This window comes from Dendrobates tinctorius, unplaced genomic scaffold (assembly GCF_039654945.1).
Source record: "Dendrobates tinctorius isolate UK_male_01 unplaced genomic scaffold, ASM3965494v1 ptg000059l, whole genome shotgun sequence".
NCBI classification, from domain to species: domain Eukaryota; kingdom Metazoa; phylum Chordata; class Amphibia; order Anura; family Dendrobatidae; genus Dendrobates; species Dendrobates tinctorius.
The window spans coordinates 16,256,418-16,283,910 of record NW_027361727.1 but is presented as its reverse complement, the minus strand read 5'-3'; the positions used below and the strand labels follow the sequence as shown (position 1 = coordinate 16,283,910).

The window sequence follows — 27,493 nt, the reverse complement described above, 5'->3', positions numbered from 1 at the left end:
CCTTTGAGTGCATCGGGGGTGTGTCATGTTCCTCTGGCAGTTTCTTCCAAGTGCATTGACACGCCCCCAGTGCACTTAGAGTATAATTTATTTTTTTTATGGATTCTACGCCAAATTTCTCGTGACTGGTACATCGGATCTTTACAAAAGAGGTCTCATTAGTATTGGTGGACAAGAGCCCATCCATCCATACCATTACAGCCATATGTTAAAACGTTCCCTTTAATAGGGATGTTTTTGTGCGTATTAATGGAAACATTCTGATATGCATGTTATATTAATAAATCCTCACAGCCCATGCACAGTTGCACCATATCAGTGGCTATGGTAGAAGTAGGGGGGTCTTGTTTGGTTTGGAGTTAATGACAATATTGCCACTTTAAACTTTCTTTGCTTCCCCGATGACATCACCTTTTTCCAGCTGTTTGGACCCCACCTTTTCTTAAAGTGGCCTGACCGACAAGTTTGTCATGCTTCTTTCAAGTTCAGACAGGAAAACCTGTGGTTTGCTGGAGCAGATGACTGAAGCGGAGAATGTGTCCCCCCCCCCCCCCCCCCCCCCACCCAGAGGACTTGCGTGTAGGTGACATCTCGTAGAATTCCACCTGCAAAAAAAAAGTTCTCTAACTTTCTAAAAAGTTTTGAAAGTTATGAAATTTGTACCTGTGGAAGATGGAACTTCTAGGAAAAGTGTCAAATATTATCATATTTTTATCATAGTGATCAGACCTAATGGTTTATGGCATGAAACCTGGAACACAGGGGCGGCGATATAATTGTTGCAACCGAGCCCCAAGTGGCAAGGGCCCATTTTCACCTCTAAAACAGGTATAATTACGTCTTATGATGAGGGCGCCTATTTTGTTCTCGCACAGGGGCTATTTTCTATCCGTGTCCATAATATAGTAAGCCCTTTAAGGGGTTGACCAGGGTTGGATGTCAAGTCTGCAACGCTCTATGTGCAGTTAAGTTTCCCCAGTGCCGGCGCTGGGCGTGTGACCGCAAGTATGCGATTTGCCTATATGTGGTCACCTGCTGACTAGACGTGCGCGGCTCCACTCAGTGCATGGGAATCGAGCAAGGCTGGACACGTCTAGTCGGAATGTGGCCGGACGTATGCAAATTGAGGTCACATGACTGCCCGCTCCGGGCACTGGAGAATCCCGACAGCGCACTGAGATAATTGATTTCTTTGTGGTGCAGGTCGATGGTATCGGTTTGATATCTCATCCATATGACAATCAGTGAAAGTGTCTCCAAAAAATGTAGCAGGAAAGACCCGTGGGGTGAATCTGAAGAGTGCGGGGAGGTCAGTTCCAGAGGTAACTCGTTTTATGCCAGTTGCTTAGACCTCAATTACCCTTTATCTCCTGCTGCTGAATAATTCTATGGATATTCGCACCGTACTGCTGACACATTGGCGGCTCTCAGCCGTGGGAGTGCGGTGTAGAGCGGCGGCGGTGACAGAATTAGTGTCACCTCTAGGAATATCTTGCAGCTGTCATTGCCCGTCAGTTCTCCTTTCCTACATCATGACAATGACGGAGGGAGCGGTGTGACAGCTGAGAGGAGATGGCATGGGGTGGGGAATATAGAAGGGCAGGGGGGGAGCGGTTTAACCCCTTGTGCTCTGTAAACCACGCCGTACGCGTGTCCACTCCTGATAATCGTCTGGACAAGCGAGATTTAAAACAGTACAAGCTACATTGAATCTTTTTTTCCTTATTGTTTCGGGGTCAGATTTTATGGTTGACCTTCTGTTGCTGGGATTTAGGATAGCCCCTATATGTTTTTTATTGACCATACGTTGCATTTACACACAAGTCCTTACACGGTGAGAGAATGGTAATTGATCGAAAGTCATCCAAACTTTGTGCCTTTATCAAATTATGTTAAACCCCAATTATTTCATGCCAAATTACATTGTTGTCCCGTTAAAGAGAATCTGTTTTTACCACCTAATCTGAGAGCAGCATGATGTAGGGACGGAGACCTTGATTCCAGCGATTTGTCAATTACTGGGCTGCTTGCTGTAGGTTTGATACAATCGCTGTTTTCTCAGCAGGAGATTATCACAAGAGGACTACTAAACCTGCTGCCATATAGTCTAACCACGCCCCCTACCACTGATTGGCAGCTTTCTGTGTCCTTTGTGCCAGTCAGAGGTGTGGGCAGGGTTATACAGAGCTCGGCATTCAGAGAACTGCTAGATTTACAGCAGATGAAACAAAGATTTTATCAAAGCTACAGAATACAGCCCAGTGAGTGATACATCATTGGAATCCGGGTCTCTGCCCCTACAACATGCTGCTTTCATATTGGGTAGCAAAAAGCTTGTGGCCAATTCCCTTTTACATTTGTATACACCTGGAAAAACTCCTGACATATGCTAGTACAGTGATTATTAGGGGAATACATCATCTCTGGGACATAATAAAAAAAAAAAGATAAATGTTTTTGTGATGCCCATTGTATAGGAAAGGGCAGCAGAATATTTTTTCTTATCTCAAAAAAAAAAAAAAAATCATTACAAACGTCAGCCCAGCGGAAGCCAATAGTAGGTTCATTTGGCATCTGTTGGGGAAATAGGGTATATTGATGGGTTTAATATATGAGCTAAAGTTGCAGGAAAGACACAAAGTGAACAGAGCCGCAAAAAGCACACAAAGTTTATCCATCTGGAAAATCCAAATGTCCATGGGTGATCAAATGGTCATAGAAAAGTTTCGGAAACTTCGTTTGACGGCATAAAATAAAACACTAACATGAAGCAAGCACTTGATTTATCAACATTTCTGAACCAAAACATCAGTTTAAAGTGCTTTAATGGCTTTTTTTTTTACTGTCATTTTGCTCTAGTACATTTGCAAAGTTTTTTTTTTAAGTGATTTTAGGAAACCTACAGCGAAAAATGCCCAAAGAAAGTTTTTTTAAGTCACTTTTTTCTTTATCTCTTGCACTATTTTGTTGTTTTTTGTGCCAAATTCTTCATAATTGCATTTGTTCCTGTTGAGTTTTTTTTGTTGTTTTGCGCCTTTTTTGTTGTTTACACCGAATTCATCTTATCATTTGCACCTTTTTTTTTTTAAAGTCAGTTTATATGTGTTTGCCTGTTTTTTGTTTTTTTTGTTTGTTTGCCAAGGTGGGGTTTTTAGTGTTTTGGCCTGATTCATCATTTAAGAACTTTTTCAAAAGGTCTAAAACATTTTCACAATTGTATTCAGGCCCTCCCAAGAAGAGACTGTATGTTCACCAGAAAGTTTTCACTAACAATTTGCAAAATAGTTGAAGAAAGGAAAAAAAAAAAAAAAGACCATTTTTGACTTTGTTCAAAATGTATTAACTACCGTTTTGATAGATTTGTCACAAAAATTATCAGCAAATACCACAAGATAAAAAAAAGTGTTAAAAAAATTTTAAAAAAAATGAGTCGCATGTCCTTCTAAAAATGTTCCAAAATTTGCATTAAAATGTTGTGATTGTTTTAAAAAAAAAAGTTGCAATTGGCAAATCAGCTGAAAATATCTGGGAATCCCAAACTGCGACCACATATAAAAAAAAAAACAAAACACAACAGGCAAACACATAAAATAGACCTTAAAAAAAGGAACAAAATAAAAGACCAATAAGGTACAAATGAAAAACAGGTGAAAACTACCAAAAACAAACAAAGATGCAAATGGAGTATAGGATCGGATCCCATAGCTACAACATTTTGCATGTTGTGTAGTGTCAATCGTGTTTTTTTTTTTTTTTTTGGGGGGGGGGATAGAGGCTTTTTTTTCAAATGCTTATCTAAAATTTGGAATCACAAACCGGAAACCAGTTTTTTGGCTGGAAATACTATGGGACAATGTATACTTCCTTCTGCATCCACTTCTGGATTTGGCAAAAAAAAAAAAAATCATAAAAAATGCTATGTGTAAAACACATCAGACTCTATTTACAACACTTTAGAGGGCTACAGTGTTGTAACTAGCGTCCGATGGGCCGCGGTGCAAAATTTGGACCTGGGCCCCTAGCTGCATGTTGGTCAGATGTATGGGCCTTTTTAGCAGTCTAGATCCTATAAACATATGTGTTGCCCCCTGCAAGTAATAATAATCCCCGTCCTGGCCTCTTCCAGTATTAATGTCCTCCCTTTTCTGGGTTCCTTCCTGTTTTAGTGTCCCTCACCCTGGGCCCCTTCCTATAATAATGTCTCATCTCCTATTCTGTGTCCCTTCCTGTAATAATGGCCCCCATCCTGGGCCCCTTCCTATAATAATGTCTCCTATCCTGTATCCCTTCCTGTAATAATGTCTCCTATACTGGGTCCCTTTCTATAATAATGTCTCCTATCCTGTGTCTCTTCCAGTAATAATGTCCCCCATACTGGGCTCCTTCCTGTAATAATGTCTCCTAACCCTGTGTCCCTTCCTATAATAATGTCTCCTATCTTATGTTCCTTCCAGTAATAATGTCCCCCATCCTAGGCCCCTTCCTATAATAATGTCTCCTATCCTGTATCCCCTCCTGTAACAATGTCCTCCATCCTAGGCCCCTTCCTATAATAATGTCTCCTATCCTGTTGTCCCTTCCAGTAATAGCGTCCCCCATACTGGGCCCCTTCCTATAATAATGTCTCCTATCCTATGTCCCTTCCAGTAACAATGTCCCCCATCCTAGGCCCCTTCCTATAATAATGTCTCCTATCCTGTATCCCCTCCTGTAACAATGTCCTCCATCCTAGGCCCCTTCCTATAATAATGTCTCCTATCCTGTTGTCCCTTCCAGTAATAGCGTCCCCCATACTGGGCCCCTTCCTATAATAATGTCTCCTATCCTATGTCCCTTCCAGTAATAATGTCCCCCATCCTAGGCCCCTTCCTATAATAATGTCTCCTATCCTGTATCCCCTCCTGTAACAATGTCCTCCATTCTAGGCCCCTTCCTATAATAATGTCTCCTATCCTGTTGTCCCTTCCAGTAATAGCGTCCCCCATACTGGGCCCCTTCCTATAATAAAGTCTCCTATCCTGCGTCCCTTCCTGTAATAATGTCCCCTATACTGGACCCCTTCCTATAATAATGTCTCCTATCCTATGTCCCTTCCAGTAATAATGTCCCCTATACTGGGCCCCTTCCTATAATAAAGTCTCCTATCCTGTGTCCCTTCCTGTAATAATGTCCCCTATACTGGACCCCTTTCCCATAATAATGTCTCCTATCCTATGTCCCTTCCAGTAATAATGTCCCCTATACTGGGCCCCTTCCTATAATAAAGTCTCCTATCCTGTGTCCCTTCCTGTAATAATGTCCCCCATCCTTGGCCCCTTCCAGTAATAATTTCCTCTGATCTTCTCCAACACATTTAACAGAAAAAAATTGCTTCTTATTACCTTTTCCGCTCACGCGTCTTACAGCTTCCTATTCCACAGCCGGCGCAGAGGCCGGCGGTTGATTCCGATGTGCTCGTCATATGTGGTGTATAACGTCATTGCCATGCGTCGTCGATGAAGAGCACACTGATGTCAGCTGCTGGCTTCTGATTCACCGGCGGCGTGTATTGCAGTGCAGGGAGCCAGCAGTTCTCTGCTCCACAATACATTTCAGCTAAATGCGCATCCAGGTGAAATAGTCACTGGCATCGGTGGGTTCTCCTCCTGCATGGGCCAGGTCACGGTCACCCTCTGTGACTGTGATTGTTATTCCCCTGCCCCTCTATATTTTTACTTAATTTTGGACTAAACCTACTCATACTCAACAGTAGCCACAAAAATCTGAATGTGGCATTCCGGCCTTAGGAAAGTAGTGCTGTATCTGACCTCGGCCTCATTATCCCAATAAGCCTGTTCCATTGTCCAGGTGTCAAACCTCAGGGGAAAACCGCTGACAAATTACCTGCGGTTTTACCTGCAAATCCACACGGAAAAATCTGCAGCTCAATCCGCACCGTGTGCACTCACCCTAAGGTTATGTACAGATTTAGTTTTTTAAGGCAACTTTTTCCAGTGGTGATCTGCAGCGATCTTTGGCCGCACGCCCTGTGTCGCAAAAATTTGCCGTTCATCCGGCATGCCATATTTTTCAATGTAGCCTGAAACCTCTTGGAGAGGGCAACCCAAAATTGCACCGAAAAATGTTCAAAAAGAAAAAAAATCAAATCTGCTTCATGCGTGGTGGGGCTCAAAATTGGTCACGGAATATGTGGGATTTTGGAGAGGTTTCCAAGTATTAAAAGCAACATGTGGCGCAAAAACATTGTCAAAACCCGCAACATAAGGCCGGCTTCATACATCCTTTTTGTTCTCATATGTTTTATGTCCAGTGCACTGTATCCATTTTGGTTCCGTTTTCCAGTTTTTACTATCTTTGTTGCATCTGTTTTTCACATCTGAAAAAAAATCTGCTATGCATTAAGCAGAAAAATATGGACAGCACATCCGTCTATCTGTTTTTTTTTGTTGTTGTTTTTTTATCACGGGGTCATTGACTTACACTGGTGAGTTTGATCTGCAACACAGCCTGAAGAAGGGCGCGCCTCCATCTTTGTTTTTGCGCACAATCGGTTTCCATAAGGCCTCATTCAAACGTCTGCGATTCTCTGCACCGATCATCAGGTAAATTGTAGTTTTTGGTCTTTTTTTGTTTGTTTTTGGCATGATTTTTTATCACGTTTTTGACTTTGTGTTTTTTGTCTCTTGTTACTGTGTCATGCTTTAAATAAAGCTGCTTTGTTTTTGATACTTCCTGGTGTTTGGCTTTCACAAAACTTTATTGATACAGTCATGTGTGTGGGTTTTTTTTTTTTTTGCCTGTGTATTTTCTGCAATTAGTCGGGAAATTTTTAAAATTTTGATGCGTTTCCGCTGCGAGAATGCCCTAAAACCGCATGTGCATTTTTTTAACCTGTGAATTTCCCGCATCTAATGCAAGCCTATGAGGAAAATCGCTACGTCGTACAGTTACAGCAAAGAGGATGCGATTTATAGAAATCTCACCCTCACTGTGATTTTTTTTTTTTGTTTTTTTTGCGCAACGTAAACTGAGCTGAGGTGTGAGTTTCACACCCGCACCATGTCAATTTCTCTTTGAGTTTTCTGCGCAGATTTTCCCCATAGACTTACATTAGCTGCTGAAAATGAACAGGTTAAAAAAAAACGCACATGCTAAAACCACAACGTAAATGCATCAAAAACACATGTAATCCACACCTAAAGAGATCAATAAAGTTTTGTCAAAGCCAAATACCAGGAAGTATCAAAAACAAAGCAGCTTTATTTAAAATACGACGCACCAAAAAGAGACAAAAGGTGCCATAAAAACTCTTGTTAAAAAATACACAAAAACGTCATAAAAAACCCCCCGCAAGTAACGTAATTTAAATAATAAGCATCAAAGGCTCATAGCGGGAACAATAGCCTTAGATGCTGCGGGTTTTTTTTGTTTTTTTTTCTGGCTCGGAAAGCGTCAAAGACGCACACGAAAAAAAAAAAACTCTCCTAAAAACGACACTGATTGTAAAGGCTCTGTGATCTATCTGGAAAAAATAAAGTTTCGCGCACGGACTTAAAATTGGCGCCTAATGTTTGAAATTGGACTTTGGTTTCCAGGGAATATTTTTTTTTTTTTTGGCGGAGGAAATGCTAATCGTTTCTTGACGTAAAACGACTTGTAAACTGCGTCTAATGATTTTCCATCCGGAGAAGTAAATTAAACAAATGGTAGGAAATGATCCAGTGATTTATTCTAGGCCTGTGGGGCGACACATAGCCAGACGGCCTTGTATATACACATACATATATACAGGCACACCCTCCGCCCTCCCTCCTCCTTCAAGTTTTACTTCTGGTTAGCTGAGGGCTGTCTCTTACGGGGAATGAGGCAGCCTTAAAAAAAATAGAAAACCCCACATCAAGATATAGAGAGCCAAGGAGACAGAGAGGAACCTAGACCCTAGTCCACAGAGACCCAGGGGGTCAACGTGGAAGAGACCGTCCAGGAGGGGGGGGAACTGTCATTCACAAACAGGAAAGACAGAGGTAGATTGAAAGACACTTTTCGACAGTGAGCTGTCACTGACAGGCGAGGGTAAGAAGCACAGAGACCGTCCTTGTCCCTCACCCACCTAAAAAAAAAAAAAAAAGTAAGGAAAAGTTTCGATAGGATCTAGGAAAGAGAAGACGAGAAAAGGATCAGCCATACAAATGTGGGATTTTTAAGAAAAGGTGACATCGAGCCCACGAATGACGACGAGACAGACTGAGAAAAGCACACAGGAAGGGAGAGGCAGCGAAGAAGAGAGTCAACCGAGTCACCACCAGAAAGAAGACGACCTTTCGCCCATCACCATGCTGGAGAGTGTCCGAGACCGTCACTGAGAAGGAGAGACAACCATGACTTCGGTATGGAAGAGACTGCAGCGGACTGGCAAGAGAGCGTCCCGCTTCCAGTTCGTGGCTTCTTACCAGGAACTTATATTAGAGTGTACCCAGAAATGGTGAGCTGTCACGTTCTCCGAGAGTGCTTTGTGTGTGTGCGTGTGTATGTGTGTGTGTATATATATATATATATAGTCTGGGAATATGATGCGCGTTATTGTGTGGAGTGAGTGTGCGCTCTGTTCCACTCACGGCGTAGAGGAGATGTCACTGTGGACGTCATTACACCAGTATATACCGTACTCCGCCATATCTCCAGTATGCGCCGTATTCTACAGATTTATATAGATGTGTGATCAGTAGCGTGTGACGTCACTCCCGACATACGAGCACCTTATAGTGTCAGGGTGTCGCGATATAATGTTATATCAGGGTCACAGCTACAGTGCTCTTTTTACAGAGGGTCGCGGCTCCGAGTGACCTTTGTCGATGGTGCAACTTGCACAACACCATTGGTGTCATATGTCTTTATGGGACGTGATTTCGGTGACTCGATGCGTTTGATTTTTTTATTTTTTTTGTTTAAAAGGGAAATTTTTTTCAGCAGCTTAAGCTGAAAGTAAGTTACCGGCGTGATGTCTGGTATTACAGCAGACTGCAATATTTTATTCTTGCCAGAAAAAGGCCCAACATGGCGGTTAGTTCACCGCTTGTACGTACTAAAGTGTAGCATGGGCCATCTCTCGTCATGTGCGTTCAGGTAAAGTGCTGTGAAATAGTAATATAAGAGACCTTTAATCTGGAGAATATGTGATCGCGCATGTCATCCGGTTATTATATCGCCACTGGGGGCGCTGTTCCAGTTGCTCTTGCTGTGCAGCCACGTGGTGTACATTTTATATTTTGCACTGTAACACTTCCTTGAACATGACAGTCCATATGAGAAGAGCACTGTATACACAACAGACACAAACATTAAGCGTCTATGAACTGATAGATGTCATGCTGTTAATACTGGAAGAATAAAGGCCACCATTCATGTTATATAGCTGTTGACCGAACTATAGTTTGGCCAATCGTTCGGCTGCCCGCCATATCGACCATGTCTTCCATACACAGGAGCGCTTGTTCATTTGACAGCTAACTCTCACCATGCACAGGAACGCTTGTTTGGTTGTCAGATAAGGCCGGGATCACACATACAAGAAACATGGCCGAGTCTCGCATGTTAATGCCTGGCACTGCCGCCGGCACTCAGGAGCAGAGCCTGCGGCCGCATAGCAATACATGCAGCTGAACGCTCCGCTCTCGAGTGTCAGCGGCAGTGCCAGGTATTAACATGCGAGACTCGACCTTGTTTCTCGCATGTGTGATCCCGGCCTAACTATCCCATACACAGGAGCGCTAATTTGGTTGGCAGCCAACTCTCCCATGCACAGGAACGCTTGTTTGGTTGTCAGCTAAGGCCGGGATCACACATACGAGAAACATGACCGAGTCTCACATGTTAATACCCGGCACTCAGGAGCAGAGCCTGCGGCTGCATAGCAATACATGCAGCTGAATGCTCCGCTCTCGAGTGTCAGCGGCAGTGCCGTGGGTCGCCCTCCCAGGGCCGCAGGGTACTCGTTACCGGGCCGGTATCAATGGGATGTGTTACAGCAGCAGTGACCCGGACCGTGGCCCTGGGCGCCCAAGTAATGGCAATATGTGAATGGTGAATAGTTTGTGACGCCACCTGTGGTGTTTGGCAAGGCGACGCTGCAGACAGATCCTCTGGAACAGATGGTGTGGTGCAACAGTGATGGTATAGCCTTCCACAGGCAGGGCTGATGTCCCAGGGCAGTGTAGATGTGGGGACACTTAGATGGTGGAGTGTCCGGCGCAGGGGATGTAGCAGTGTCAGGCGGGCAGACGCAGGAAGGAATGGTGGCTACCAGGGCATGTAGTTCCAAAGCTTTACTCACAGTCCGTAGTGCCCGCTTCCGTGCCTTGTCCTCCGGGTCAGGAACCCAGTCAACCTCCAGGCAAGATGGAAAGCTCCCTTCCACGCTCCGCCAACTTATGTGCCTTTTCTGAACGTCTCCTCTATAGCGCCTTTAAGTGTGAAGATCTCCTAGTACCGTGTTACACTGAAGTTCCTCCTGACAGATGTTCCCAAGAACTCTACTTGTACGGCAGACAGCTGTAGCCTGTTTCGGGGACTCCCTACTCCTAAGTCCCGGCTCTCTATCCGTATTGCTGTTGTGCCCTCAAGTCTTAGATGGGAGTAGTGCATTTACAGCCCACTACTCCACCGGTGTCTGCTGCAGAACCATTAGTGTTCATACAACCTCGGGGACTGGGCCCCAGCCTTGCGCTTAGAACTTCTAGGCAGGGTTCTTCTTCTAACCCACGTCCTCTGTTCCCTTTTACTCCTACGTTCCGTACTTGTCTTTCCCTTCTATGGAAGCTCAGGCTTCAGGTCAATGTCCTTCTCCTTCTTTCCTTTCCTTTCCCGTGCCAGCTGGCTCAGGTCATTGAGGCAGCTGCAGCACTCCTTCCTCCATCCCTCTTCCAGGGATCCCCACTCCTCCCGAGTGGCTTCCTTTCTCACTGACCTCCTGTCAGACTGACTTGTAATCCTAAACCATCCCGCTCTTTTATGTATCCTAAACTCCACCCGCCTCCTAGCACGTCTAGTGTTCCAAGCAGGGAACCACCAAAGGTGCTCTACTTCTCTCTAAGCACTGAGCCGCAATGTGGTTGTGCTAAACTACTCTATTGTGTGGGGTGCGAGTGTTGGAGCGTGGTCAGGAGCCTCCAACTTACCTGGATGGAGGGGCACCTCACCTTAGGAGAAGGTGCAGTACCTCTGTGGCGACAGCCTCAGGGGCGCCACAGCCGGGTATTAACATGCGAGGCTCGACCGTGTTTCTCGCATGTGTGATCCCGGCCTAACTACCTATACACAGGAGCGCTCATTTGGTTGGCAGCCAACTCTGCCATACACAGGAGCGCTTGTTTGGTTGCCAGTCAACTCTCCCATACACAGGAGGGCTCGTTTGGTTGGCAGTCAACTCTCCCATGCACAGGAACGCTTGTTTGGTTGCCAGCTAAGGCCGGGATCACACATACGAGAAACATGACCGAGTCTCACATGTTAATACCCGGCACTGCCGCCGACACTCAGGAGCAGAGCCTGCGGCCGCATAGCAATACATGCAGCTGAACGCTCCGCTCTTGAGTGTCAGCGGCAGTGCCGGGTATTAACATGCGAGACTCGGCCGTGTTTCTCGCATGTGTGATCCCGGCCTAACTATCCCATACACAGGAGCGCTCATTTGGTTGGCAGCCAACTCTGCCATACACAGGAGCGCTCGTTTGGTTGGCAGTCAACTCTCCCATGCACAGGAACACTTTTTTGGTTGTCAGCTAAGGCCGGGATCACACATGCGAGATACACGAACGAGTCTCGAATGTTAATACCCGGCACTGCCGCTGGCACTCAGGAGCAGAGCCTGCGGCCACATAACAATACATGCAGCTGAACGCTCCGCTCTCGAGTGTCGGCGGCAGTGCCGGGTATTAACATGCGAGACTCAGACATGTTTCTCGCATGTGTGAACCCGGTCTAACTCTCCCATACACAGGAGTGCTTATTTTGTTGGCAGCCAACTTCTCCCATGCACAGGAGCACTTGTTTGGTTGGCAGCTAACGATCCCATGCACAGGAGCTCTCGTTTGGTTGGCAGTCAACTCTTCCATACACAGGAGCGCTCGTTTGGTTGGCAGCCAACTCTCCCAGGCACAGAAGCGCTTGTTTGGTTGGCAGCCAACTCTCCCATGCACAGAAGCGCTTGTTTGGTTTGCAGCCAACTCTCCCATGCACAGAAGCGCTTGTTTGGTTGGCAGCTAACTCTACCATACGCAGACACGCTCGTCTTTGTTTGTTTGGCCGCCAACTCTACCATACACAGGAGTGCTCGTTTGGTTGGCAGCTAACTCTCCCCTACGCAGACGCGCTCGTTTGAGTGACAGCCAATGACTGACTTGTCTGGCAGTAGCATATATCCAGGAGAACAAAGTGATCAGAAGTCTGAAATCTGATATGTCCAATCAGTAACTCCCCCCAGCAATCTGATGTCTGGTGCCCCTATTCATATCTGTCAGCCAAGTCGTCGTTATCGGTGGCTTCGACTAACACTAGTCTAATGTGTATTGAGGCCATGAGGATCATCATGTTACAGCAGAACTTTTATTGGCTGACCTTCTTATCTTCTAAGTCCTATATTGACTCCCAAGTGCTAGAACAGAACAGGTTTTGGCGACCTTTGTGTCTTCCTTGTGGACACTTTCTGGCTGGGCCTTGGTGAGTAATCACTGACGAAGCTGGAGATAAACAAGCTCTGGCTTGGTCTCTGGCTGTAGTCACTGTCTTCAGGAATGCAGTCCTTTTTTGGGGATTTTGAACTGTGTGAAGTATTTAAGAATTCATTTTTTTGCTTTCCAGATTTGTAAAAATTGCTAGATGTTTCTCCGAGCCTCTAAGCTCCTAAATCACCACAAAATGGTCTCTATGGAGGTTCATTTATGTACCTGACTGTTACACTAGCTAACCAACGGCACTATCGCTATGTGTGACGGGGCCCTTAACTACAACCAATCAGTGTACTTGTTTGCTGATCGGCAGTCGATTACTAGCCTGTTTACATAGGCTCACCCACCGTCTGACGCTCACTGGATGATCTCTAATAGATCGCTCAGTGCACATAGGCTGCCATTGTGCTGCCGCAAATGACGTTAGTTTTTTGCGCAGACCAAAATACCATTTCACTCGACGAATGAGCGTCTTCAGACTGTTTAGGCTGCACTATTACTGTGAAATGAGGAGGACATGTTCACGCCAATCATCAGTGTAAAGGTCCATCTAGTCTATATGGGGACTGCTATAAAAAGCTTTTGGAGTTGTGCAACTCCCAGTACTAATATACTATCACAGTATTTATTGGTGTCCTTACCCTGGCCATACACATGAAATGCCTAGTGACCAATATTTCACTTGTCAGACAGCGATCTCTCTCAACTGCCCCATACACATGAGCGCTCCGCTCGGCCAAGCCTTGATGCATCTCCCAAAGTGATGAGAGGAGAAAGCTGCTGCCAGACACTTCTGGCAGCTGCTTATCTTCCCAGGACACAAAAGCATTGGGCATTGAAATTCCATCTTTACCCCGATAGGTGACAAATCAAGAGGTCGCCATCAGATGGTCGTTCTATCCTGCGGGAATTGTCAGGTTTGGCCAACTTTTAACTAGTTTGGGTGCCTTTAGACTTGGTGACATATTAAAGGATATTATTAAGGAGAAGGAAACTTTGCTTCCTCTTCATCAGGTTTCAGTCTTGAGGTTTCTTAAGATCGGTGGTTCCTTATTTTTTTCTGTTCTGCAGAAACAGCTGAAAACGTTATTCTAACTTCTTCAAGGCCTAGTTGCGCGCCGAGGCCAGGGAGGCGCTGCAGTCCTTGCACCCCTTTTATTTTCTCTACCACTCTGACATGTGGCTTAAATGATATTTGCAGATATTTTTCATAAGACAAAGGGTGGTGCAGATCATCTCAACGAATGACACGACGGCTTTCACTTTCTAAACTGCTGTAGTAAAATGATATCTCTGGTCTGATTCTGAGCTCCATGCATGCATGCATTCGCTGGCTTACGTATTGGCGCTTATGTATGTGTGTGATCGCTGTCATACTTAGTGATTTGGGTCCACGCTATTTTCATACAACAGATATGAACAAGGTTGGAAGAACCTTTTTGGTGTAAGGCTAATTTTACATCACGTTTTACTCCAACATTCAAGACTCCACCAGGGATTTCTGACTGAGGCCCCCCCAAAAATTAGGATTTGGACGGAACCCTTAGCAGAGCCATTTACTATAATGATTCACTTTAGATGAGATATCACGGCGCAGGGACTGATGAATCCTCGATGGTATAGAATTAAGGTTTTTGTTCACACCAACGCGTTTCGTTACCTTTTTCAAGGTAAAAAAAACCAAACTCTTATTTCTCTTGTCCTATTGTGTCCCAACCAGACTTCAGCAATTTATATAATAAGGCAGATGGAGTCACTTTACTCTCCATGTGGCTTCCATTTCGGTGGTATCTGTCTTTTTAATATGGGCACAGAAGCGTCGTAGTGTTCACTTTTGTGTTCCCCTACAAAGACAGATGCTGTAGAATCAGAAGCCAGATTGAGTACAAAATGCCGTTGCAAATGGATCTTCTCGGGCTCCGTTGTGGGTACTCTACACTTCTATAGACAGTATGCCTTCTTGAACTAAATGTTTGGCCTTGATAAAATAAAAAAAAAAACCTATGCTCCCTTCCCGTGCCGGTGCTGTTCAATCGGGGTCGGCACTTGCACTCCAGGAGCTCTGATGCGGTTGTTGTGACACATGACCTCGGAGCCCAAACAGCGCTGGCGTCACTGTCTCCACCTACGTACGGATTGAACATGAAGACAAAGTCCGGGCTGCAGCTGATCTCTTGACTTTCTCTTCATGTCCATTCATGTTCATTCCACGGGAGGGGAGTATAGTTTTTTTTTTTTTTTATTTTATCAGGGCCAAACATCTGAGAAAAATGGTCCAATTGTGCTCAACAGACTTTGATCAGAGTGGGATCCGATTTTCTCAGAGGTGGAGAAAAACAAAGAAAGTTTCTCCACCGTCTTCATCATGTAGATCCATGAAAATTGGACCTCACTTGGATGTCATCTGAATGTGGTCAGTTTTTTTTTTTTTTTTTTTTTTCACGGACCCATAGAGTTGAATGGATGAGTGTAATTTTTTTCCTCGGCGAGTCGGCAGTATAAAATAGCCTAGGCCAAACTATACCCCTCCAGGCTACAATATACCTCCCCTGGGAGATGAACTGTCATAGGCCAAGCTATACCCCTCCAGGCTACAATATACCTCCCTGGGAAATGACCTGTCCTAGGCCAAACTATACCCCTCCACAGGCTACGATGTACCTCCCCGGGAGATGAACTGTCCTAGGCCAAACTATACCCCTCCAGGCTACAATATACCTCCCCTGGGAGATGAACTGTCATAGGCCAAGCTATACCCCTCCATGCTACAATATACCTCCCTGGGAAATGACCTGTCCTAGGCCAAACTATACCCCTCCACAGGCTACAATGTACCTCCCCGGGAGATGAACTGTCATAGGCCAAGCTATACCCCTCCATGCTACAATATACCTCCCTGGGAAATGACCTGTCCTAGGCCAAACTATACCCCTCCACAGGCTACAATGTACCTCCCCGGGAGATGAACTGTCCTAGGCCAAACTATACCCCTCTAGGCTACAATATACATCCCTGGGAAATGACCTGTCCTAGGCCAAACTATACCCCTCCAGGCTACAATATACCTCAACGGGAGATGAACTGTCCTAGGCCAAGCTATACCCCTCTAGGCTACAATATACCTCCCTGGGAGATGAACTGTCCTAGGCCAAACTATACCCCTCTAGGCTACAATATACCTACCGGGGAGATGAACTGTCCTAGGCCAAACTATACTCCTCTAGGCTACAATGTACCTCCCTGGGAGATGAACTGTCCTAGGCCAAACTATACCCCTCCAGGCTACAATATACCTCCCTGGGAGATGAACTGTCCTAGGCCAAACTATACCCCTCTAGGCTACAATATACCTCCCTGGGAGATGAACTGTCCTAGGCCGAACTATACCCCTCCAGGCTACAATATACCTCCCTGGGAAATGACCTGTCCTAGGCCAAACTATACCCCTCCACAGGCTACAATGTACCTCCCTGGGAGATGAACTGTCCTAGGCCAAACTATACCCCTCCAGGCTACAATATACCTCCCTTGGAGATGAACTGTCCTAGGCCAAGCTATACCCCTCCAGGCTACAATATACCTCCCTTGGAGATGAACTGTCCTAGGCCAAGCTATACCCCTCCAGGCTACAATATACCTCCCCGGGAGATGAACTGTCCTAGGCCAAGCTATACCCCTCTAGGCTACAATATACCTACCGGGGAGATGAGCTATCCTAGGCCAAACTATACCCCTCTAGGCTACAATATACCTCCCTGGGAGATGAACTGTCCTAGGCCAAACTATACTCCTCAAGGCTACAATATACCTCCCTGGGAGATGAACTGTCCTAGGCCAAACTATACCCCTCTAGGCTACAATATACCTCCCTGGGAGATGAACTGTCCTAGGCCGAACTATACCCCTCCAGGCTACAATATACCTCCCTGGGAAATGACCTGTCCTAGGCCAAACTATACCCCTCCACAGGCTACAATGTACCTCCCCGGGAGATGAACTGTCCTAGGCCAAGCTATACCCCTCCAGGCTACAATATACCTCCCTTGGAGATGAACTGTCCTAGGCCAAGCTATACCCCTCTAGGCTACAATATACCTCCCTGGGAGATGAACTGTCCTAGGCCGAACTATACCCCTCCAGGCTACAATATACCTCCCTGGGAAATGACCTGTCCTAGGCCAAACTATACCCCTCCACAGGCTACAATGTACCTCCCCGGGAGATGAACTGTCCTAGGCCAAGCTATACCCCTCCAGGCTACAATATACCTCCCTTGGAGATGAACTGTCCTAGGCCAAGCTATACCCCTCCAGGCTACAATATACCTCCCTGGGAGATGAACTGTCCTAGGCCAAGCTATACCCCTCCAGGCTACAATATACCTCCCTGGGAGATGAACTGTCCTAGGCCAAACTATACCCCTCCAGGCTACAATATACCTCCCTGGGAGATGAACTGTCCTAGGCCAAGCTATACCCCTCCAGGCTACAATATACCTCCCTGGGAGATGAACTGTCCTAGGCCAAGCTATACCCCTCCAGGCTACAATATACCTCCCTGGGAGATGAACTGTCCTAGGCCAAACTATACCCCTCCAGGCTACAATATACCTCCCTGGGAGATGAACTGTCCTAGGCCAAACTATACCCCTCCAGGCTACAATATACCTCCCTGGGAGATGAACTGTCCTAGGCCAAGCTATACCCCTCCAGGCTACAATATACCTCCCTGGGAGATGAACTGTCCTAGGCCAAGCTATACCCCTCCAGGCTACAATATACCTCCCTGGGAGATGAACTGTCCTAGGCCAAACTATACCCCTCCAGGCTACAATATACCTCCCTGGGAGATGAACTGTCCTAGGCCAAACTATACTCCTCTAGGCTACAATATACCTCCCTGGGAAATGACCTGTCCTAGGCCAAACTATACCCCTCTAGGCTACAATATACCTCCCTGGGAGATGAACTGTCCTAGGCCAAACTATACTCCTCTAGGCTACAATATACCTCCCTGGGAGATGAACTGTCCTAGGCCAAACTATACCCCTCTAGGCTACAATATACCTCCCTGGGAGATGAACTGTCCTAGGCCGAACTATACCCCTCCAGGCTACAATATACCTCCCTGGGAAATGACCTGTCCTAGGCCAAACTATACCCCTCCACAGGCTACAATGTACCTCCCCGGGAGATGAACTGTCCTAGGCCAAGCTATACCCCTCCAGGCTACAATATACCTCCCTTGGAGATGAACTGTCCTAGGCCAAGCTATACCCCTCCAGGCTACAATATACCTCCCTGGGAGATGAACTGTCCTAGGCCAAGCTATACCCCTCCAGGCTACAATATACCTCCCTGGGAGATGAACTGTCCTAGGCCAAACTATACCCCTCTAGGCTACAATATACCTCCCTGGGAGATGAACTGTCCTAGGCCAAACTATACTCCTCCAGGCTACAATATACCTACCTGGGAGATGAGCTGTCCTAGGCCAAACTATACCCCTCCAGGCTACAATATACCTCCCTGGGAGATGAACTGTCCTAGGCCAAGCTATACCCCTCCAGGCTACAATATACCTCCCTGGGAGATGAACTGTCCTAGGCCAAGCTATACCCCTCCAGGCTACAATATACCTCCCTGGGAGATGAACTGTCCTAGGCCAAACTATACCCCTCCAGGCTACAATATACCTCCCTGGGAGATGAACTGTCGTAGGCCAAACTATACCCCTCCAGGCTACAATATACCTCCCTGGGAGATGAACTGTCCTAGGCCAAGCTATACCCCTCCAGGCTACAATATACCTCCCTGGGAGATGAACTGTCCTAGGCCAAGCTATACCCCTCCAGGCTACAATATACCTCCCTGGGAGATGAACTGTCCTAGGCCAAACTATACTCCTCTAGGCTACAATATACCTCCCTGGGAAATGACCTGTCCTAGGCCAAACTATACCCCTCTAGGCTACAATATACCTCCCTGGGAGATGAACTGTCCTAGGCCAAACTATACTCCTCTAGGCTACAATATACCTCCCTGGGAGATGAACTGTCCTAGGCCAAACTATACCCCTCTAGGCTACAATATACCTCCCTGGGAGATGAACTGTCCTAGGCCGAACTATACCCCTCCAGGCTACAATATACCTCCCTGGGAAATGACCTGTCCTAGGCCAAACTATACCCCTCCACAGGCTACAATGTACCTCCCCGGGAGATGAACTGTCCTAGGCCAAGCTATACCCCTCCAGGCTACAATATACCTCCCTTGGAGATGAACTGTCCTAGGCCAAGCTATACCCCTCCAGGCTACAATATACCTCCCTGGGAGATGAACTGTCCTAGGCCAAGCTATACCCCTCCAGGCTACAATATACCTCCCTGGGAGATGAACTGTCCTAGGCCAAACTATACCCCTCTAGGCTACAATATACCTCCCTGGGAGATGAACTGTCCTAGGCCAAACTATACTCCTCCAGGCTACAATATACCTACCTGGGAGATGAGCTGTCCTAGGCCAAACTATACCCCTCCAGGCTACAATATACCTCCCTGGGAGATGAACTGTCCTAGGCCAAGCTATACCCCTCCAGGCTACAATATACCTCCCTGGGAGATGAACTGTCCTAGGCCAAGCTATACCCCTCCAGGCTACAATATACCTCCCTGGGAGATGAGCTGTCCTAGGCCTAACTATACCCCTCCAGGCTGCAATATACCTCCCTGGGAGATGAACTGTCCTAGGCCAAGCTATACCCCTCTAGGCTACAATATACCTCCCTGGGAGATGAACTGTCCTAGGCCAAACTATACTCCTCCAGGCTACAATATACCTCCCTGGGAGATGAACTGTCCTAGGCCAAACTATACTCCTCCAGGCTACAATATACCTCCCTGGGAGATGAACTGTCCTAGGCCAAACTATACCCCTCTAGGCTACAATATACCTCCCTGGGAGATGAACTGTCCTAGGCCAAACTATACCCCTCCAGGCTGCAATATACATCCCTGGGAGATGAGCTATCCTAGGCCTAACTATACCCCTCCAGGCTACAATATACCTCCCTGGGAGATGAACTGTCCTAGGCCAAGCTATACCTCTCCAGGCTACAATATACCTCCCTGGGAGATGAACTGTCCTAGGCCAAACTATACTCCTCCAGGCTACAATATACCTCCCTGGGAGATGAACTGTCCTAGGCCAAACTATACTCCTCCAGGCTACAATATACCTCCCTGGGAGATGAACTGTCCTAGGCCAAACTATACTCCTCCAGGCTACAATATACATCCCTGGGAGATGAACTGTCCTAGGCCAAACTATACCCCTCCAGGCTACAATATACCTCCCTGGGAGATGAACTGTCCTAGGCCAAACTATACTCCTCCAGGCTACAATATACCTCCCTGGGAGATGAACTGTCCTAGGCCAAACTATACCCCTCCAGGCTACAATATACCTCCCTGGGAGATGAACTGTCCTAGGCCAAACTATACCCCTCCAGGCTACAATATACCTCCCTGGGAGATGAACTGTCCTAGGCCAAACTATACCCCTCTAGGCTACAATATACCTCCCTGGGAGATGAACTGTCCTAGGCCAAGCTATACCCCTCCAGGCTACAATATCCATCCCTGGGAGATGAACTGTCCTAGGCCAAACTATACCCCTCTAGGCTACAATATACCTCCCTGGGAGATGAACTGTCCTAGGCCAAACTATACCCCTCTAGGCTACAATATACCTCCCTGGGAGATGAACTGTCCTAGGCCAAACTATACCCCTCCAGGCTACCGTATAACCCCCCAGGGGATAAACTGTCCTAGGCCAAACTATACCCGGAGGTGTAAAATAGCCTAGGCCAAACTATACCCCACCAGGCTACAATATACCCCTCTACATTATGAGCCCTTGTAAGTGAGATGATAGATTTTAGATGCCATTTTTTGATTCGCTTAAGACTGACTTGGCCGTAGTGGGAAGGTATTTGTGTTGTTAATCACATGATGAAGATTGATCTTACAGTGAAATGTGGCTGGGAAGTCTAACGTCTGAGATAGATCATGTTTCTTGAAATGACTCAGAAGTCAGAGTTCCACAAAGATAAAAGATGACTTGTACAAACCTGAACCGCCATTAAGATGTTGAAAAAGTAACTCTTGTGTCTATCACTCAATGCTGCTGATGTCTGAGGGGGTATAATCTGGCATGAGGGGGTATGAAATGGCGTAGGCTGTAATATACCCGGGGTATAATCAAGCCTAGGCCGCTCTAACCCCGGGTATAGTCTGGACTCGAGGTATACTATGGCCCATTACACCATCCTGGCCTGGCTGCCACAGAACTGGATGTTCAACCGGGGTAGCGCAAATATTTTTTGCTCAGTTTTTAGTCCTTATTGTTAAAGGAGATGTCCAAGGGATGACGCTACTGGTAGGAAATGTTATAACCTGTAGAATGAATGCTAGAATGAAAAGTATGGGAGCACTGAGGCAAGTGATTGGCTGCAGCAGTCACGTGGATGGAGGTACAGTGCGTCATCACTCCAGGACAATAGGCATGGGAACCAATGAAGCATTGGCACTGGATTGGGGGGGAGTGCTGACGGGTTAATAATGAATATTTACTAACATAAGAGTTGTCAGTATACAAGCATATCCGGTGCAGAGGAGACGTTGCCTGAAGCCTGGGACTAAATATGATATACCTCCTTGTGAAGGAAGATTACCAGGAGCCTTCACCTTTGCTCTCTGTTATCTCCCTGGGGGTGACTCCTTCTTGTCTCATTACATGCAGTGAATGTGTTTGTTCTTAGGATCCAGGATCTAGGTCATTGTTACAGATGAAAGGGTAAAATGAAGCAATGCGTGCCATGAGATAAAGGCTAAGACCATGTCCTTCTTCCATGTATCTGAAGCATGGGACCCTTTGTTTAGCACATCAGATTCCCCCCTATGTAACAAAGACTCTCTTGTTGTGCGCAGGTGATATATATGGCTACATACATACAGCCGTGCAGCACAGTCACCAGGAAATTACTGGAGAAGCCGAGTTGTCCTGATCACTATGATTAACTTTAGCCCATAAAGCCCTTCATACACTTTGCTGCCGAGAACTCCTGTGCTCTCTACAAGAAAGCCGCTGCCAGACTCCTCTGGCGTTGACCTAATGCAGATGGAGCTGTAAGTAAGGGGTCACCATACACAATAAACAGCTGACGGACGAATAATGGATTGGCTGATCCTTTGTTTGACAGCTATCCCTCCCGGCTACTCTATATACAGGAAAGCTCGCTCTGCCAAGAGCTCCTGCTTTTTCTACAAGAAAGCTGCTGCCAGACTCCTCTGGCGGTGACCTAATGTGTTTGGATCCATAATTAGTGGGCACTATACACAATAGATAGCTGTCGGCCGAACGATGGATTGGTTGACAGATCCGTTGACCGCTATCTCTTCTGGCTCCTCCATATACAGGAAAGCTCACTCTACAGAGAGCTCCTGTGCTCTATGCGAGAAAGCCACTACCAGACTCCTCTGATGGCGACCTAAAGTGTATGGGGCATTAAATAGCGGGCACCATACACAATAGATAGCTGTTGGAGAAATGATGGATTGGCTGATCGTTTCGTTGACCGCTATCTCTCTTGGCTCCTCCATATACAGGAAAGCTCGCTCAACAGAGAGCTCCTGTGCTCTCTATGAGAAAGCCGCTGCCAGACTCCTCTGGCGGTGACCTAATGTGTATGGAGCCATAAGCAGGGGGCACCGTACACAATGAATAGCTGTCAGCCAAACAGTGGATTGGCTGATCATTTAGTTGACAGCTATCTCTCCTTACTCCTCCATATACAGGAAAGATAACTTGATTGAGAGCTCTTGAGCTTTCTACAAGAAAGCTCCTGCCAAACTCTTCTGGCGGAGACCTAATATGTATGGAGCCGGATGTACATATACCATACCATAGATATACCATATCACAGATAGCTGTCGGCCAAACAATGGTTTGGCTGATCATTTGGTCAACAGCTATCTCTCCTGGCTCCTCAATATACAGGAGCACTCACTCATCCGAAAGTTTCTGTGATCTCTACAAGAAAGCTGCTGCAAGAGAAGTCTGGCAGCGACCTATCTCTGAGAATAAAAGGATCTGGGCACCCACAGGGCATCATGGAGCGTACACCTGATCCTAAGGTGGCTTCCATTCTTTACGTGTTGGTGACAGAGAGTGCTCTGAGATTTATGATCAAAGGAACGGTGTAATCAAAAAAGACCAATTGTTAAAATCAGGTTTTCTTGTTTAAATGTTTTTTTTTACTTTTCAACATTTTGTTTTAATTAATTTTACACATTACTATCTTTAAAAAAAATCTGAAATCTTACCGTTTTCAAACAGGCCAATAGGACTTATACTACACTAATATTTACTTTTCTGTACAAAAGGCATTACAGCAGTCTCATTATCACAGACCGGATTACAATAACACAGCTATATACAGTAGATAACTCAGGATTCACCATTCACAGTAGGTGATGTCACAGCTCACCTCCTCCTCCTGTACAATGACTGACAACATCTCTATATACAGTAGATAACACAGGATCCACCATTCACAATAGGTGATATCACAGCTCACCTCCTCCTCGTGTACAATCACCGATAACATCTCTATATACAGTAGATAACACACGATCCACTATTCACAATAGATGATGTCACAGCTCACCTCTTCCTCCTGTATAATGACTGATAACACCTCTATATACAGTAGATAACACAGGATCCACCATTCACAATAAGTGATGTCACAGCTCACCTCCTCCTCCTGTATAATGACTGATAACACTTCTATATACAGTAGATAACACAGGATCCACCATTCACAATAGGTGATGTCACAGCTTACCTCCTCCTCCGGTACAATGACTGATAACACCTCTATATACAGTAGATAACACAGGATCCACCATTCACAATATGTGATGTCACAGCTCACCTCCTCCTGTACAATGACTGATAACACCTCTATATACAGTAGATAACACAGGATCCACCATTCACAATAGGTGATGTCACAGCTCACCTCCTCCTGTACAATGACTGATAACACCTCTATATACAGTAGATAACACAGGATCCACCATTCACAATATGTGATGTCACAGCTCACCTCCTCCTGTACAATGACTGATAACACCTCTATATACAGTAGATAACACAGGATCCACCATTCACAATAGGTGATGTCACAGCTCACCTCCTCCTCCTCTGTTCACAATTGCATAGAAAGGATCTGAATCAGTCCATTGCGGCTAAAGTCCATGTGAACAACAGAAAGTAAGTTAATAATAAGTCTAGCAGCCAGTGTAAAAACTGAAGAATTTTTTTCTATAGTGATGTAAAAAATATAAAACCATCAAAAATACATAAAAAAAACTTAATTTACCGTAAAAAACATCGAGAACCCTTTAGAAAATGTATTTTTTTTTTGTTCTCACTTTCTACAGGAACCATTACTAGGGGCAGAGTTGCTCTTTTCAGAAGTATCAGATCCGCTTTGCCGCTTGTGGTAGGTTCTTCTATAGATGCCGGGATCTGTCAGGCTGAATGCCATCTGGAGCCGCGTCCCATTCGTTGGCAGTTCTGGACTGTGTGTTGTCTTTTGAGGCCTTTTATCACAGAATCACATCTATCTGAAGAGACGGGTGAATTTTTTTTTCTCAAAAAGACAGACATTGTTTTTTTTGTTTTTTTTTAATTGTGTTTGAAAATAATCTACTTAGACAATGTAAGAAATCCAGTAAGTGCAATGTATTAGAAAAGCCAAAAGTTGGCAAAAACTTGAAAGCCTAGAGACCCTACTCACTCCTCCAGCTGTAACTACCAGCTATTTACTGATCCCAAGATCCATCACCGTCTTATTGCAGCTCTTATTTGCGACTTGTGTCCTTTAAAGTTGGTTGATGCTGTTAAAGAAGCGCTCCTCCTCCCCTATTATTATTTCAGGGCACTAAGAAAACCACTATAAGAGAGAGTAGGTGAGCTGTGACATCACCTATTGTGAATGGTGGATCCTGTTATCTACTGTATATAGAGGTGTTATCAGTCACTGTACAGGAGGAGTGAGCTGTGATATCACCTATTGTGAATGGAGAGGATCCTGTATTACCTACTGTTAAATGTGTACTGTAGATGTGAGCTGTTATTATAACCTTGAAAGAAGAAGCTTAGGGCAAAACGCGCGTCGGGGCGAGGGGGAACCTTCTGGACCACCCACAGGCCTTATCCCATACCCGAGTTTACTATTATGGCTCCACTTTTCAGGTAATATGTTTCCACCTTTTGTGTATTGGTGGACTTGGCTAAACTTTCTGCATAGGGCTTTTACAATTGATTTGGGCAGTAGTATATTAGGATGCCTTAGGCACTAGGTTACTTTATCTAATACCCTTTTCTTTGGCCTTTCTCTTGGAATTAGTAATACTACGAAGCTAGCACATTTTTTTTTTTTTTTTTACACTGATTTGATTATTACTATTATCTGTTATTGAGCTTGGAGCTATATATATATATACAGGCACTGATCCTTAACATATACTTGGTGGGTGTTTTTCTTTCGGTCCCCCTACTGGGTAGTTTTGTGTATTAATGTTATTGTGTCCTTTTTTTTTTTTTTTTTAAATATTTATTAATAAATGTTCATTTTAAATTGATGATTTGGATTCTCTTCGTTTAGTCTGCTGCTTAATTACAGGTAGACTTTTTGTTTTTCTCGTGTTTTTATAACCTTGCCTGTAACGGTAATGAACCTGCTGAAAAGTAATCTCTTAAAAACAAGAAGTGTCACAGAGAGCTTTATTAACATTAAATAGGGATATGGAAAATGAAAAGAAAAATCAACAAAAATTCTGAAATAATATGTTTAACACATAAAAACTTAATTGAAACAAGAAATCCCTCCACGCCGGACTCCAGAATTAACTGCATGTGCTGTTGGTCTAATGCCCTGGAAAGATAGCTCCTCAGATAACACTGCATTGTGCCTCCAGGGAGGTTACACAGTAAATGTTCCTGCTCGCCTTTTCCATCGTTCAAAGCAAATGTAACCTGATATTTGACATTGAGCGGCTTCATGTGCTTTAATAAGACATTTGAGATTTGTCAATTTATGCTAATTTCCGTGGTCTTAAAGGTGTAAAGAATCACGGAGGACTAGTTTTTAGTGCTAAAATTTAAATCATACGTGTGATTGGTGTGTAAATGCAATTGTTCGGCGGTCTGGCAACTAAAAATGATTTTGCCACGCAAAACCATTTAGAGCGATGCACCGAGACGACCGTTAGGCCGTGTTCCCACTTTGCGGTTTTGAATCCTTTTTTTTTTTTTTTGGTTATTGCGTTTCTTATGCTAATTAAAAGCTGCTTTTTACAGTACCAGCAAAAGCTCTGAGATTTCAGAAATCTTGTCTTTGCTAACTAATAAGTATAAAATGTAGTATATATGATTGCAGGTGGATGGCGACAATAACACCGATGCAGGAAGGTGCGGTCAACCGATGTTTGCTTTAGGCTGAAGTCGCACACAACGATAAAAAAAATCGATCCGATTTTGACGGACCGATATCGCACAAAGGTTTCTTGACCAGGGATCCGTCTGTCATCCGAATTTCCTGCTATGATCCGATTTTATTCGCATCTAAGCATCCGTTTGACATCTATCTGGCGATATTTTCTCGACATATAATGGATCCCTATGGCAGGTTAAAACACAAAACGAAAGAATAGATATATACACATAGAATATATATATATATACGTCATTGAGACACATATATATATATATATATATATATATATATAATATATTTATATTTCCTAGAGTTCTACATAGCAGAATAGCCACTAATTCAATTGCCGGCTTTTGTAAAATCATTCCCCAACCCGACATGAAATGACACATGGCTTACATACAGTAAACTATTTCATTTCATGTTTTTTTTTTACATGTCCCTGACTAATAATTAGATTAGGGTTTGTGTGTAAAATTTGGGACGTCTAGGTGTTAATTTAAGGGGTTAATTCGTTGTAAAAAAAATGCATGGGCTCCCGCGGTAAAATCGCAACCAGAGAGGTAAAGCAGGTGAGTGAGGGCAGATTGTTATAGCCTTGAGAGGGACCATTTTTTTGCCCCCCCCCCCCCCCCCCCCCCGGCTACAAAAATCTGCCCCCAGACACCCCAGATAAGGCACATCTATAAGATGTGACTATTCTGGCACTTATCCTCTCTATTCCCATTGCCCTGTAGTGGTGGCGAATGGGTTGATATAACAAAGGGTTAATGTCACCATTCGATTGTAAGGTGACATTAAGCCGATTAATAATGGAGAGGTGTCAATAAGACACCGATCCGTTATTAACCCTAGACTATGAAAGTGTTAAAAAACACACACAGACATTAATTAAACAATATTTTAATGAAAGAAAGACACCCAAGTTTTTGACAAATTTTTATTCCTCTGGTAATCCAAAATAAAACCATGACCTGCAAATAAAATAACATAAAAAATCACCCATATCCTTACCTCTCCGCTGCTCAGTCATGTCCCACGCTGCAATCCTTCACAAGGGGTTAAATAGTTTACAATGAGGACCGGTGCTAATGCGACCAGCCTCACTGTAAACTGCTTCAGAATGGATTAGATCAGCTCTGCACAGCCTCACTGGCTGCTCTGAGGTGACCTAATTACCGTGGGAAACTTTATGACTTTTT

General features: G+C 45.0%; 1 protein-coding gene across 5 annotated transcripts in view; it reads left to right on the top strand.

The window, feature by feature from the left end:
- Positions 1-3,462: 3,462 nt before the first annotated feature.
- EHBP1L1 (EH domain binding protein 1 like 1) overlaps positions 3,463-27,493 on the top strand; it is a 94,390-nt gene continuing 70,359 nt past the window's right edge. For 2 of the 5 annotated variants that reach the window (XM_073578465.1, XM_073578466.1), the window contains exon 1: positions 3,464-8,482. In XM_073578465.1, coding sequence (XP_073434566.1) covers positions 8,379-8,482 — 104 coding nt within the window. In that variant the 5' untranslated portion in view covers positions 3,464-8,378. Of the gene's footprint in view, positions 8,483-27,493 lie in introns of all 5 variants that reach the window. The other 3 variants (XM_073578463.1, XM_073578468.1, XM_073578467.1) reach the window with 3 other exon arrangements.